The sequence below is a fragment of the Petaurus breviceps genome, unplaced genomic scaffold, assembly GCF_028583685.1.
Source record: "Petaurus breviceps papuanus isolate PSGF00001 unplaced genomic scaffold, PetGlider_PUasm1.0 138, whole genome shotgun sequence".
Taxonomy (NCBI): domain Eukaryota; kingdom Metazoa; phylum Chordata; class Mammalia; order Diprotodontia; family Petauridae; genus Petaurus; species Petaurus breviceps.
In genome coordinates, this window is record NW_027185694.1 from 10,091,458 (window position 1) to 10,106,631 (window position 15,174).

Sequence of the window (15,174 nt, forward strand, 5' to 3'; positions counted from 1 at the left end):
GATTAACATTTGAAAGTACAAACAACTACTTCTTCCAAAGAGAACCATAACTGATCAGCTACATGAATTAGCCATCTACTTAACAGAACTTCATGCAATACTTCAAAAGGAAAATACGCATTATTCAATAACTTTGGATGAATCAACTCATACTACTGATCCAGAACAGGTTTTATACTTCATTCAGGTCATAGCAGAAGATTTTCTTTGCTAGGAAGAGTTACTCGCTTTGGGTACTTTTGTGAACAGAACACTGGTAAATTTAGTGAGTGTATGTACAGATGGTGCACCTTCCATGACAGGAAAACATGAAGAGCTTAATGCATGGATAAAAAAAGTATTAGCGGAGCCAGATGCTCTCGATTCTTTCCATCATATTTTGCATCAGCAAAATCTCTGTACTACATCGTATATGTGACAATTAAATTTGATAGACTGGACTCCTCTTAGCAATGCAAGGTTATAAGACAACTCCAAAGGACTCATGATAGAAAGGAATATCCACATCCAGAGAAAAGAACGACAGAGTGAGTCTGAATGCAGACTGAAGCAAACTACTTACTCCCTCTCTCTTTTGTGTTTTGTTTTGATTCCTTCTTTCTCACTGTTCATTCCATTGGTTATAACTCTTCTTTACAACTTGACTAATGTTTAATGCGAAGGTATTTATAGAACCTACATGGGATTGCATGCCACCATGGGGGTGAGGGGAGAGGAGAGGGAAAGGAAAAAAATTTGGAATTCAAGGGATTATGGAACTGAATGTTGTAAACTAAAAGTAAATAAATAAATATATATTGTTTTTACATGTAATTGGGGAAAATAAAATATTACCTTTTTTAAAAAAAATCTCTGTGCTAAAGCTATTATTTTAAGTAACACTTTGAAACAAATTAAAAGTATTGCTAATTATATTCTTATAAATGCGACATGGCATTGTTAGTTTTGTACCATACTAAAGTTAAACAATAAGGTATCCAGTATACATTTGCCATATCATTCTAAAGTGCATTGGCTATCGCAGGGAAAGGTATTAGCAAGAATTTTATCCCTGCCAGAACGGATGGTTAAATTTTATTAAAAACAGAATCAGTAATGTGAATTATTGAAAGAAGATTTACATAGGAATGCTGCATTTCTGTGTGATATGATGTCAAATTAAAATGACGAATATTTTTTGCAAGGTAAAACTAAGTCTATATATGATATGTGGCAAAAAAATCCCAAGCATTTCGAAAAAAGCTATCTTTTTTCAAAACACTTCTTCAAAAGGAAAATTTGGATAAACATTTTCCCCAGTTAGCAAAGGTCATTGTTGAGTAGGATGACAAATGCAAATCATCTGAAGACTATGCTGGTGTTATAGACCTAACTGGCAAATACAATGACAGGTTAACTGACATCACACTCAAATTTACATTTCAGCCTCACTTAGTTGATATTACCAATGCAGCTAAAGAACTACCAATGGAACTGAGCTCTCAGTAGACAGACATTTTAAAATCATTGTTTGATGCTAAGAACCAACTGAAATCCATGCCTTCGCAACATGCGTGAAAAATGTTTTCTTGATTTTCAACTGCTTATTGCTATAAATCTACATTTTCCTACCTAACCTAAATCAAGATGCCCTTAAGGTCACAAATGACTGATACCCATCAAGAAGATCAACTGAAACTGCAGACCTCCATGCTGCAACCAAATATTTAAATGATTTCCAACCAAAAACAGATACAACAAAGTCATTAAAATGTTCGTTAACTTTAAAATTAACAACAGTTCTCATTTTTTTAATTATTAAGTACATAGTAGTTGGGAGTTTTACAAAATAATGGACATTTTTAAGTATATCTAATTGAAGTTTCTTGAATGTGCCCTTCTTTGATTATAGCTAAATATTATTGTGGTCTTTCAACATGAAAATGTTCCCCACCCTGGGTTAGTACAAGCAGGCATTATACCTATATGACAAGACGTATTCTAAGAAGAACAGTAATTAAATTCATTATTTATAGCCAGACATTACAATGGTATTTATTTAAACAGGGTAAACTATATGAATTAAATTCATTCATGTCGTCATACACTAAAATACATTATTTAAAGAAGAGTTCCCTACATCTTTTAAAAGAGCAAACACATGAAGTATTTTCCTAATGATCCAATCACCAAAAGACAAAGCCCTTATAACCAAGAGGTGAGACCTACTTGGGCATTCTTATATCTGTGACAACCATGGACTTGGACAATTCCACATTGAAATGCAGCGGCTCCAAGATATGCTGATGAGAACGCCGGAGTTTGCGAGCTTCTCTCCAATCATCACCTAGAAACAATAAAATAAATTATACGTATATTTGTTATGTATAGGATCTGAAAGCTTCAGTGTAAACCTAGAGCACTTCCCACCATCATCTGTTATTACCATCCTCCCTCGATCATAGTGATCCCCCAGGTTTGTTTTCTCCACTTCTTTCTTCTCTTGCTGCTGCTTAAAGCTCCTGTGGACCTACAGTCTTAAGGAGCTTCCACACAAGCCAGAGGTATTAGATTAGAGCAGTAAACATCATTGGAGAGGAAACGAAATCATTTTAGAAGGAAAGACAGGATGGGGAGAGAAAACACATCTCAGGACTGATATTTAGAAAAATCAAAGAATAAGAATGACAATTTCACTGTTTAGCCCCCAACCAATTATATGCAAACACATTTAAAGACTGGGTATATAGGAGCAGCTAGATGGAGCAGTGAATATAGTACCAGCCCTGAAGTCAGAAGGACCTGAGTTCAAACCCAGCCTCAGACACTTGACACTTAACTAGCTGTGTGACCTTCGGCAAGTCACTTAACCCCAATTGCCTTCCCTTCTCCAATAAAAATGAATGAATGAATGAATGAGGCTGGGTGTCTTTTTTTAAGAGCACTCATGGTATCAATGGAATTTTGGTGAATAAAAGAGTCAATCTGCTCTATAAAGGAATAGTATCACAATCACAGGTAAGTATGTAACACCAGGAGATTTCATCCTTTCTTTATTTACAAAATCTCCCCAAACATTAGCATGAGTAGCGTTAATGAGCTTTTAAGAACAGTTGTCTATAAAATGTTCAAAGTAACTCCCCTAACAAAATTGCTAAAATACAGTAATATATTGATTTTGTATAGGAAATCTTTGACAAAATTTCTCTCTATGACTTCATATGTTTCTGCACTTTGTCTTTTTTGGTTCTGGAAATGCAAATTAATTTTAATATTAGCAAAATCAAGATATAATTTCAAAGATAATTACAGCATATTCCAGAACCAAATTTGGATGACCTTTGGTATAACCACTATTTTGGATTAAAAATTGACAGTATGGAAAAAGAGAAACTAAACTCTAACTCCAGCACAATCCTTGAATTATATTCAATTCTGCTGAAACATCTGAGTTCTCATACTCTGGGAATCAGTGATACCCAAAGAAAAAAACAATTGCAAAGGATGGAACTTCCAATAAGAAACACCCGAGACTCAAATTCAGAGAATACAAGAGGAAAAAGTGATATACAGTATGCTTACCAGATGTGCTAAATAGTAGCTGTATGCTACTAAGTTGAATATCAAAATTTTCGTAAGCTCTAGACATAATCTCTTCAATACTAGTCTGGCTTATTTCAATGTGTGGTAACTCAGAACGATTCTGGCTTAACACCTTAAAAGTGAATATAATGAAGATGTATTTAAAACAGTTAAAAAAGTATAACTTCACTTTAAAGTTTCCATTTTTAAGAAACATAAGAGAACAATATGGATTCATAGATGGGAAAAAACATAAATACTGCAACAAAATTATATAGATAACCTGCTTTTTCATAAGAAATGCATCACAAATTATATGGCTCATTCTGTACATCTTCATTCAGAGATGTACTGAACCAAACTGACTAGATGAAAATTCAACTTATTTGCAAACACCAAGGAAGGAGATTTCACCTGCTAATTTTGTTAGCTAGTTACATCTTTCAAAAACAAAAGAATTACATGTACCACAACCTATTATCTAACAAGCTAGGTTTCATTTCAACAACAAAGAAAACATATTAGGAATTATCAAAATAATATTTAGCAAACTTTATGTATTATATTATAAATGTATACCTTTAGATGACCAAGATCCAAGAGAAGTATATTTGATGCAGCAGTATAAAATCCATTTTGTGGGATAATAATGTATGAAGCCTTCACATTAATTTTGAGATCAAGAATTTTCTGCGTTTCAATAATATACAATAAACCTTCAAAATAAAATAAAAACTTTACAATTATTATTTTTAATTACAACTAGAACACAATCAGTATTTGTTGCCTAACTGATATGAAAATTAAATATTAAATCTTGTGAAAGTTTTACATATAATTTTTACATACTAGAGAGACAATCAACTTTACAAATGTAATTATCATAATGCAATTAAGAAGATTTAAAACTGGCTGAATAATCATATAAAAGATAAATTAATGAAGCCAACAAAAATAAACATTAATGAATTAATGTCACTATGGAAGTCTCCAAGAATACAACAAGTCACTGTCTTCCATTAATCAAGAAAGGTGATGCTTCTCTCCTTAAATTAGCCACTCTATTAAACTCATCATATGTGTATAATTCAAACTAGTTTTTTTTATAATTATTTGGGTACATGTTTCATTTTCCCTGCTATAATATGGCATCCTAAGTAGTATGTTGGGCACAAACTGACTGAACATATTACCACTCATAACTAGCATACAAGAAGTGACATAAAAATATTACTCAGGAAACTATAAGGTGAGAAATAGAAGTGAATTTAGCAAGGAAGTATAACATAAGAAGACTAAGGGATAACAAACAGAAAGGAAAAGAGGAAAAAAATAAGAAAAAGGAAAAACAAGACTAGGTGTCAAAAAAACAAAAAAGTTGAAAACCAATCCTAGTATTTGCAAAAAAGAGTAACCAAAGGTTTGAAAGTATAAATTTAGTTTTGATCCTTTCAAGTGTGAAAAGGACATATTTACTAGCATATTTTAAGGGGAGGGGAATTCATGATTTTACTGATACAGGGAACTCCCAATCAAGGAAATTTCTTCCTAAGGGCAGAACAGTAGTGTTGGACAATTAACATTCTCAACAAAATTAACTGAGGCACTGAGAGATTAAATGACATGCCCAGAGTGACAGGAACCAGGATGTGTCAAAGGCAGCACTTAAATCTAGAACTTCCTGTCTCTGAGGACTGTCCTTCACACTACACCAAACTGCTTCACATTTATTACCATATTGGTCTTCAAAGGTAAAAACGTATCAAATCAAGTTCCATAATAATTTGTCTAGAAAAATAAAAATTTAAGATTATAACCTTCAAAATAATAAACTAAGAATTTCTTTATGTGTTAAATGACTGTCTTTTGATTCATTAGCAGTGAATACTGGCATTTACCTGTTGATGTCTTTTCACGAAATTCTTCCAGTTTCATCAAAGTTGCTGTAGTTAACTGTGCCAAACGAACTTCTTTTGGGGGTCGAAAGAATTCCACTATACTATTCACTGTTTTCTGTTAAAATACAATTATCACTAACATTATACACAAGCTTATTTCTACCTGGACATCAAAGAAAAATCTATGATGATGGAAGGACCTTTACTTACTGCATCATATATGATTTCCAAAGGCTCAGCTTCTACAACACATCTCTGAGCAGCACATTCATCTAATGGGTTGGTCTCAAACATAATTGTGAAGAGTGAAGAACAATCATCCAATGAAGAAAGGAGACAAGGTTTTGAGTCATAACCAGATGAACCAGTAATACGAAATGAGTCTATTTTGCTTTCAAATCTATATAAAAAAAGGACAGAACAAAAATTAATACACAAAATAAGCATTTTCAGTATTAAAAACATAAAACAAAACAAAAATTAATAGTTTAAATTAAAATGTCCTAATTCCCAGTTAATCAATTCAAAGAAAAATATTTTCTGTCTAAAGTGGTAGAGCTAAATGTGAGTCAGTCTCCTTTATTGGTTCTTTATTCATATCGTAATGACAAAAAGTAGTTCTCCCTCAATGTTCTGTTCTGAGCCCTCTTCTCCCTCTTTATTATCTCACCTTGGTGATCTCATGAACTGTCATGGGTTCAATTATTATATGAATGCAAATAATTCATTTGTATTATGTAGTTCTGATCTCTCTCTCCTGAACTACACTACCATATCACCAAATGCCTTTTAGACATCTTGAAATGAATGTGCTATAAGCATCTCAAAATTCAGTATGACCAAAACAGAACCCATTACCTTTACCCCCCAAATCCTTCCCCATCCCTAAGTTCCCTATAATACTGAAGGTACCACCATCCCCCAGTCATCCAGGCTTGTAATCCTTTGATTCCTCCCTCACTCCACACATCCAATTCGTTCATAAATCCTCTTGGCCGTTACCCTTTACAATCTCTCTCAGATACATCCCTCCCCTTCTTTTCACTCACAGTCATCACTACCCTGGTTCAGGCCCTCAACACCTCTTGCCTGGACTACTACAATAGTCTTTTAATCAGTCTCCCTGCCTCAGATCTCACCACATTAGTCCATCCTCCTTTCAGACCCCACAGTGGGGGGCGGCTAGGTGGTGCAGTGAATAGAGCACCGGCCCTGGTGTCAGGAGGACCTGAGTTCAAATCCGGCCTCATACACTTACCTAGCCATGTGACCTTGGGCAAGTCACTTAGACCCCAATTGCCCTACCTTCCCCTCTCCAAAAAGGAAAAAAAAAAAAACAGACGCCAGAGTGATTTTCCTAAAACATAGGCCTGAAAATGACACCCCTCTATTCAATAAACTCCAGCAGCTTTCTATTACCTACAGGACTAAATATAAAGTCCTCTTTTTGACATGTAAATCTCTTTAAAACCTGGCCCCTTCCTTTATTTCCATTCTTCTTCCACATTATTCCTTTCCACACAGTCTAAGATCTGGCTATTCTAGCCTATTTGCTGTTCCTTGCACCACTCCATCTCCCCTTCCTTTGCACAGACTGTCCTCCATGCCTAGAATGTTCTCACTTCTTACTTCACCTGACTTCCTTCAAATCTCACCTTCTGCAGGATGTCTTTCCTGGCCCACACAACTACTGGTGCCTTCCCTCCTTAGATTACCTTTCACCTATTCTGTCTATATCTTGTACATACCAAGTTATTTACATATTGCCTCACACATAAAAATGTTATCCACCTGAAGGCAGAGACTATTTTTGCCTTTCTCCATATCACAATTCCTAAGCATAATGCCTGCCACATACTAAGTACTTAATTAATACATGATGACTTTATATTAACTTCAAACTTTTCTCAATGTCTACTTATTGATATAGAAAAGCTAGCATTTATCATATGTATTAAGTTCAACTTTAAAAGGAAGTATCATAAAATTCTATAACAAGAGTGAAACACAATAAAAATGATTGACTGTACACTGCTTCTCACACCAAAAATAAGTTCTGGGCATATTTTAAAATCATACAAAAGTTATAAAAACTATATTTAAAAGGAAACTTAAAAAATACTATTAAACAGTAGTCTGCCTATAGAGTGACCTTTCCTCCTAACAGGAATAAAATTAAGATTGATGGGCACTTACTTTATTGCTTGTGCTCCCGGTCGTTGTATGATCAATATGCTGAGTTCTCCTAAGGAAATAAGCACCAACTCGGGTTTTTTCTGGTTTTCCCTTAAGGAAATATGCATGCTTTCCAAGCGTAGACATAATTTTTTGGCTTCATACTAGGGAATATGTAAAAAAGTATAAGATGAAAATTGAACAAAAATGAACATACCTATTATTTCCACGACCTTTATTTCAAATAATCCAAAAACACTTTAAATACATCTACTTATAAAATCTCTATATGATATAAGGAAATAGGTAGCAATTCTTAATCTCTATCTTGCAAGGGGAAATGTTATATTCAAAAAACAAATCATGCAAAGAAATAGTTATTCTACAAAGATAAGCATTCAATTTGTTGTTCAATCATGTGTGACTCTGGGATTTTCTTGGCAAAGATACTGAGTACTTTGCCATTTCCTTCTCCAACTCATTTTACAGATGAGAAAACTGAGGCACACGGGGTTAAGGGATTTGCCCAGGGTCACACAACTAGTAGAAGTGTTTGAGGACAGATTTGAACTCATAAAAGTCTTCCTGAATCCAGGTCCAGCACTCTAATTCATTGTGCCACCTAGTGGCCAAGTATTTGACAGTACTGGTTGAAAAAACCCATCAAATATGATTTTCCCTGGTTCTCCTAAGAGCCAATGTATGAAGGAATTTGTGGAGGTAGGCAGGAAGATTGGATCAGAGCCAAAATGCTGTGGCTCAGCTCTTCTTGAACTACCAATGAAGGACAAATGAATAAAAAATGAGCCATAGCAGGCTGGGGAGCCTCTAGTTAGCCAAAATCAGGAAGGATTTTTCTACCTCAGAACACAGGACTAGAAGTCAGTACATTAGTGCCTGTCACAGTTCACAAACTTTAAGGAACATATTTCTTCAAAACCATCTTCTTTATATGTAAAAGGGGCTTTGATTTAATGACCTCTAAGTTCCAAAAAGCTTTAAAGTATCATAATTTAGGATCAAATCCTTATGGGCTTTTTTTAATCACCACTTCTGATATGGTAACAAAAGCTAAATCTTTTTTTTTTTTTAAGCAATCGGGGTTAAGTAACTTGCTCAAGGTTACACGGCCAGTTATTTCTGGGCGTGGTGCTGAGTATCTGAGCCCGGATTTGATCCAGGTCATCCTGACACTGGAACCGGTGCTCTTACTCGCTGAGCCACCTGGCCGCCCCTAAGCAATTCGGGTTAAGTAACTTGCTCAAGGTTACACAGGCAGGTGTTTCTGGGTGGGTGCCAAAAGCTAAATCTTTTAAGAAAAGTGAAGCATTTATTAAAGATAAATAAAACAAACTATTTTATATACACATACTTATTCTACATACTTTTCCAAATATAAAAAAATAGATTCCACAAATAAATAAGATGATAGAAAAAGAAATGGCTGCATTAAACATTTAGGAAATTTCCATGTAATGATATCATACTGTTTTGGGCAACGTTGGGTCAACAATGGTTTCACTATAACCAATTGCTTCATAGAGTTTAGTCTTCTCTTCAGATGTCATATATTCTTCAAAACCTTATAGATTAGAAATAAAATAACATTAACTGTAGTTTAGCATTTCTTAATGTTTTCAACATAATGTACTTCTGATGTTTTGATAATACCTGCAAATAATTTTAAAAGAATATGCAATGTCAGATGTAAAAAAATATTTTAAACTATTAATAGCTTTAAAAAAATGTTTACTTTATGGGACAGAAAGTAGATGGAATAAAAATCTAAGTTGATCATGAAATGAAGTGTGAAAAATTTCACTGAAATTTTATTTTCTGAATTACAGTGAAAACTCAATTAAGAAACTCTTTAGAAACAAAGCATCCACAAAATGAAGCTGACCATAACTAAACAAAAAATGTCATACATTATGTGAAGAAATTATACATATAAACATGTTCAACTATTGCTTGCTGCCTTTTAAAAAAATAAGGAAATAGGTTGTAAAAGTGTTGGCAAATTGTAAAGAACAGATAGTAAGTGTCATACGACTATTCCTGAATTAACTCTCATTTTAATCTGTGTACTTCCAGGTTCATTCCTTGAAACAACAACCAACAATAGCTGCAGCTAGCATTTATATCGCTTTTTAAGGTGTGCAAAGAATTTTAAAATCATTTTATCCTTACAATGATCATGGGCAATATTATTATTATCCACATTTTACAGATAAGGAAACTGACGTAGAAGCAAAATTATTTATCTAGCGTCACACAGCTGGTGTCTAAGGCCACATCTGAACTCCACTCTTTCTGACTCGAGGTTCAGTGGCCAATTTGCTACACCACCTAGCTGCCTCATCTCCAAACATCTTCCCTACACCACATCCCAACACTCACCCCCTCTGATTTCCACCTGTTACTCAGAGAACCATATTGGAATCAGTACAACCATTAGTTCTAGAAGAAGCATGACAATGTTCTAGCATTCTACGCACCTTTTTTTTTTTTATTTCTAGACTTTAAGTCCCTTCCCTGGCCACCACACTTCTATAACATTATTCCACCCTATTAGAATCATATAACTTCTTTGAGGGCAGAGACTGTCTCACTTTTATAATTGTATCCAGTGATTAGTATGATCTTTAGGACACAGTAAACAATTATTTTCCATTCGATTTGTTCATAAAACAATTTTATCTAAATCATTAATTAAAATATTAAAGAGCACAAGGCCAAGCACAGATCTTGGGGGAATTGATAGGAAATTTATTGGAAAAATCTCATTATTCTATAGGATCCCATCAAGTACTCCAATTTGTCACCATCCTGTGTTCGTCTGACTGGAGGATAGAGCCTAAACTCCAAAACTTGCATTTAAGGAGGGAGCTGAGCTCAGCTCAGAGCATCTCCTCATCCCTCACCTGACTTCTCCACTTTGGGACTTTGGTGATTTTTCACCAGATACTTTCCAGAGTCCTTCCTCCCCTCCTGCCAATCTCCTTTTGCCTTTTGTGTGGTCTTGCCCTTTTAGACTGCAAGTTCACTGAAGACATAAGTTGTCTTCCCTTTTTTTCTATTTAGATCCCAAAGGCACAACAATAGTGCTAAGCAGACAGAAAGCCCTTAATAAATATTTATTGACTAAAACAACTTTACCAGAAACTTTTTTGCAAGGTGACAATGAAACAGAAAAATCTATCAAGTCATTAAATCAATTCCCAATGCACCAAAATGAATGAATTCATGTTTCCGAGGCAAACTGGTATAGAAATATAAATACAGGATTATGTGAATTTATTTAGCTTTAAAAGCCAATATTTCTTTCCAACTTTAACTTCACACGTTTAACAGATTAATGACACTATTAATCACTAAACGGACATACTCGCGGGCTTGACATCTGCTTGCTCAGGGCTGCTGGACTCTGACCAATTCCACATCCAACCAAACCAGCCTTTATTTTCCTCGGGAGACGCTCCATAAATTTTAAGTCCAGCTTTCCTTATCTATGGAACAGCAAATGACTATTATATAAAATTTAAAATATGTTAAACTATGTAATATAAAAATGAATTTATGAAAAAAATGGATGAACCTGCTCAGAGCTAGTAGTTAAAAAAATAAATTCATGCTTCTTTTTCCAAAGTCTATATATGATTAAGCAAATAAATGCCCTATGTACGTACTTTTACAACAGAACATACACAAATGCAGATTTTTCCAAATTACAGATTCAAGAGTCTTACACCTCTCTATGGTTTCTAAGAACTGCTATGGAAAGAAAAGTTTTCTTCTTATTATGAAAAGCGAGAATTTAATAAAAAGTCATTTTCCTTCTATAATAATGCATTTTTCTTCAACAAATTCAAGAATTGAAAAGACTACTATGTTCACAGAAAGTAACCAAAGATTAAAATGGGTAAGGCAAGGTCTCAAAGCCAAAGTGTGTTAGGTAGATAAAGTAGAATCCATATGATTTTATCTCTAATTTCAAAGACCTTCGTCTTATTTTCCAGTAATTGAAAAAAGCATACAAATTCACCTCAACTTCTGCTTGTTGTCTTGCCAAAATGATGTTAAATACATCCAAGACCTTTTCCAAATGCTGAAAGTAAAAACAGAAAAGATATATTAACATTATTCATATAACTTTACATAGGATATTCTCTATTAAATTATTGTAGTGTAAGTTGAGGGAAGTTTTATGTACTGGAAAGGTGATATGGAATTAGCAAAACAAAGAGATGGCAAAAGAACAGAGAGCAGAAATGAAGAGAAGGATGAAATTGGAAAACATTGCATGTTTCAAGAGTAACACCTGAAAAGCACTGCCCATACTATTAACTGTAGCAGATATTACCACAAGAAACAAAAAAAGGTAAAATTTATAAAATATATGCATAGGTTTGAAACATAAATTATAATTTAATATGTTTAAAAATTCATTAACACAAAATCTATTCAATCACCTTAATTTAAATATAAACATACATAAAATGAAGCTAATTCTGATTTTAGGTACTAATGAAGACCCTATGCTTTACTTTTACAGAATAACCATAGACATGATAAAGTGATCAACTGATTTACTGCCAGGACATTAAAAAAATGATTTTTATTCTGCTTGTTCAAATCAATTAATCAACATATTTTCAATGAATGGCATGCCTACTTTGTAATCAGCACTATGGATTTTGGCTTAGGAAAAGCTAAAGAAATGAAAGGCATCATCATGGAGCAGAAAGAATCCTGGACAAAATCCGGAGACACTGGTTCTAGTCCTGATACTACTAAAAATTAACTGTGTGAGCTTTGGCTCACCTTTCAATTAAGCAGGCCATTGTTTCCTTTTGCCCAGAACAAGAGAATGAGCGTGGTTCATCACTCAGCTCTCTCCTAGGTATAAAATTCTAGGGTTCTATAAGCTATACCTTCAATAAATTAAAAACTGACTCACAGAAAGAAAAATGAACAAGACTACATGAACAACAATCCAAGTATAAAATTAGAAGGCACAAACTAAATGTGTTAAAAACTAATTCAGAGAAAGAAGAAATCAATATAAGCTACAATAGCTGAAAATCTTATATGGGGGACAAGATTTGATCTTGGTCTTAATGGATAAGTAAATTTCTAAGTCAGAGAAAAACCAAGAGGTTATGAACACTGTAAGCAGAGCATATAAACAAAGATTTGTGTGCAGAAATTAATATGACATATAAGGGAGACTAAGGAAATTCTCGTGATTAATACATAGGATCTATGTTAGCAAATTGTGTAATATAAGGTATTAGACTTGTAAACCTTAAAAATCTGAAAGTCTAGAAAGCCAGTGTTGTACACATATGCAGATTCTTGATCAGGGAAATGACATGATAAATGTAAAGATAACCGTGACCCCAGGAAGACTCCATAAATTCCAAAAAGTTTCCAGATTTAGTCAAATTCTAACAACTCAAATAACTTAGGAGAGGTCTTTATCAATGGCATATAAATAGTTTAGAGGGCAATTCCTTTATGGAAGTGAATATGAAGAAAAAGCAGAAAAAGAAAAAGACAACAGGCAGACATTAGTAGAGGGCAGAAATAGAGAAGAGGTGTCAGTAGAATCAGGAAATTGCAACTCCTGAAAGCCCAAAGAAGTTTCAAGTAGTATAATATAGTCAACATATCATCATTATTAAAAAAAAAATGTTAACCTGCAAAGAGCTTAGAATTTCATCAGCTGGCTTTTTGCTTCTTATCTTTCTCTTATAAAGCTCTTTATACTGCTTGATGTTTCGCCTATGTTCACAAATGTATTTCCATGACCACATCTGCAGCCTGGGCTGGATATTTACTTTAAGAATACCAGTTATTGCATACTTCCACCTAATGAAAGAAAATATACAAAATGGCTCTAAGATAAAGTTGAAATTATATATATACACTAAAAGAACATATTAATGAAGTAGTGATTTATTATCTAAATGGAAAATCAGCCAGGTGATTTCTCCTCCTCTCCCTTTCTGCTAATTCTTCTTGTCAGTCACGGACTACTAGCACCTGAGCCACCAAGAAGGAAACAGAAGAGAAACTGGACTGAGTTAATCTTACTACCTAACCAAGGAACCAAAGGGAAAGACAATATGTATGAAAAGAGCCAGTATTAGAGACAGGAACATAAGGATTTGGGTGTCCTGCCTCTGATGCATGCTGCCCGTGTGTCCCTGGTCAAGTCACTTAACCTCTAACAGTACTCAATCAATTCTTACAGAGGCAGTTAGGTGGCACAGTAGATAAAGTGGTGGACCTGGAGTCGGGAAGACCCGAGTTCAAATACAAGTTCAGATACTTATTACCTGTGTGACCTTGGGCAAGTTCATTCAAATGCTGTTTGCCTCAGTTTCCTCAAGTGCAAAATGAGAATCACAGTACCTACCTTTCAAGGGTTATTAAAGGTTTAGTACAATATATGGCACACGGTAGGTATTATATAAATGATTCTTCCATTCTTCCTTTACCTCTAAAGGCTATAACAATACAACTGCCTGCCAATCTACATTAGGTAAACAAGTTTCCTCAGTGGAGTTCCTCATATGATTAAAATCAAAGGTCTCGTTAAAAAAATAAAAGGAAGCAAATGATGAAACTGTTTTCTAGATTTTCAAATTGCATTTTAAGAAAGTTAAGGCAGCTTGATTTAAAAGAACATAATTTATACACTATGAAATAGCTCAGATATTGGAAGTTGGCTCAAAGAATAAAAAGCCAATATGTCTAAAGGTATCAGACATTGAATGCAAACTGAAAAGTATGTGACAGATAAAGCTCTGGAATCAAATCTCTAATAGAATATATTCAGACAATTTATCATATAAGGCTTTAAAAATAATGATAATAATAAAAATAATGTCGAGCTTGAAAATTTAAATTCAAATTTAAAGGAAATGTTTGATTGGGAAAGTTCAGTTCCTCTACAAAATAACTTGAAAAGAGTTACATTCCAAAAGCTATCATTTCAAACTTGTATTTAATTTTGAAATATAAACATATCAAATTACGTTTGAATAAACAGGAACAGTTATCATAATGTTAGCCACAGACTAACCATGTCTAAAAAATATACAAGAATCTATAAATAAGGTGAAAATTTATAGGTGAAGAAAATAAACCAACAGCACCCTCCCCCCTTTAAAATATACAATGTTGTACACATGTGCAGATTCTTGATCAGGGAAATGACATGATAAATGTTTAAGATAACTGTGACCCCAGGAAGACTCCATAAATTATTTGCAAATTTGTAAAGGAATTATTTGTAAATGTCATTTTTAAATTTTATCCTAAATAAAACACTTTTCAAAAAATAATATGCTTACCATTTTTTGGCATTGTTGTGAACAAGTACATCAGGCCTATACTTCCTATATGGCAGATTTTGAGTCATCAGGTCAACTGATTCAAGGAGTTCCATGATACTGAAATACTGATAAATGGAAAAAAAGTAAATATTATTAAATCTCAGGGGAAAAAAAGTATTATCTAATCACTTAAA

At 33.8% G+C, this 15,174-nt stretch overlaps 1 protein-coding gene across 3 annotated transcripts in view; it reads right to left on the reverse strand.

Annotated features, from left to right (window-relative positions):
- Positions 1-15,174, reverse strand: part of VPS13A (vacuolar protein sorting 13 homolog A) — a 308,176-nt gene that overhangs the window by 223,846 nt on the left and 69,156 nt on the right. For all 3 annotated transcript variants that reach the window (XM_069105632.1, XM_069105621.1, XM_069105624.1), the window contains 11 exons: positions 14,999-15,105; positions 13,337-13,508; positions 11,680-11,742; positions 11,023-11,143; positions 9,122-9,216; positions 7,656-7,798; positions 5,670-5,859; positions 5,460-5,574; positions 4,141-4,277; positions 3,562-3,694; positions 2,209-2,326 (listed from right to left, as the gene is read on the reverse strand). In XM_069105632.1, the coding sequence (XP_068961733.1) occupies positions 2,209-2,326; positions 3,562-3,694; positions 4,141-4,277; positions 5,460-5,574; positions 5,670-5,859; positions 7,656-7,798; positions 9,122-9,216; positions 11,023-11,143; positions 11,680-11,742; positions 13,337-13,508; positions 14,999-15,105 (1,394 nt within the window). The remainder of the gene's footprint in view (positions 1-2,208; positions 2,327-3,561; positions 3,695-4,140; positions 4,278-5,459; positions 5,575-5,669; positions 5,860-7,655; positions 7,799-9,121; positions 9,217-11,022; positions 11,144-11,679; positions 11,743-13,336; positions 13,509-14,998; positions 15,106-15,174) is intronic.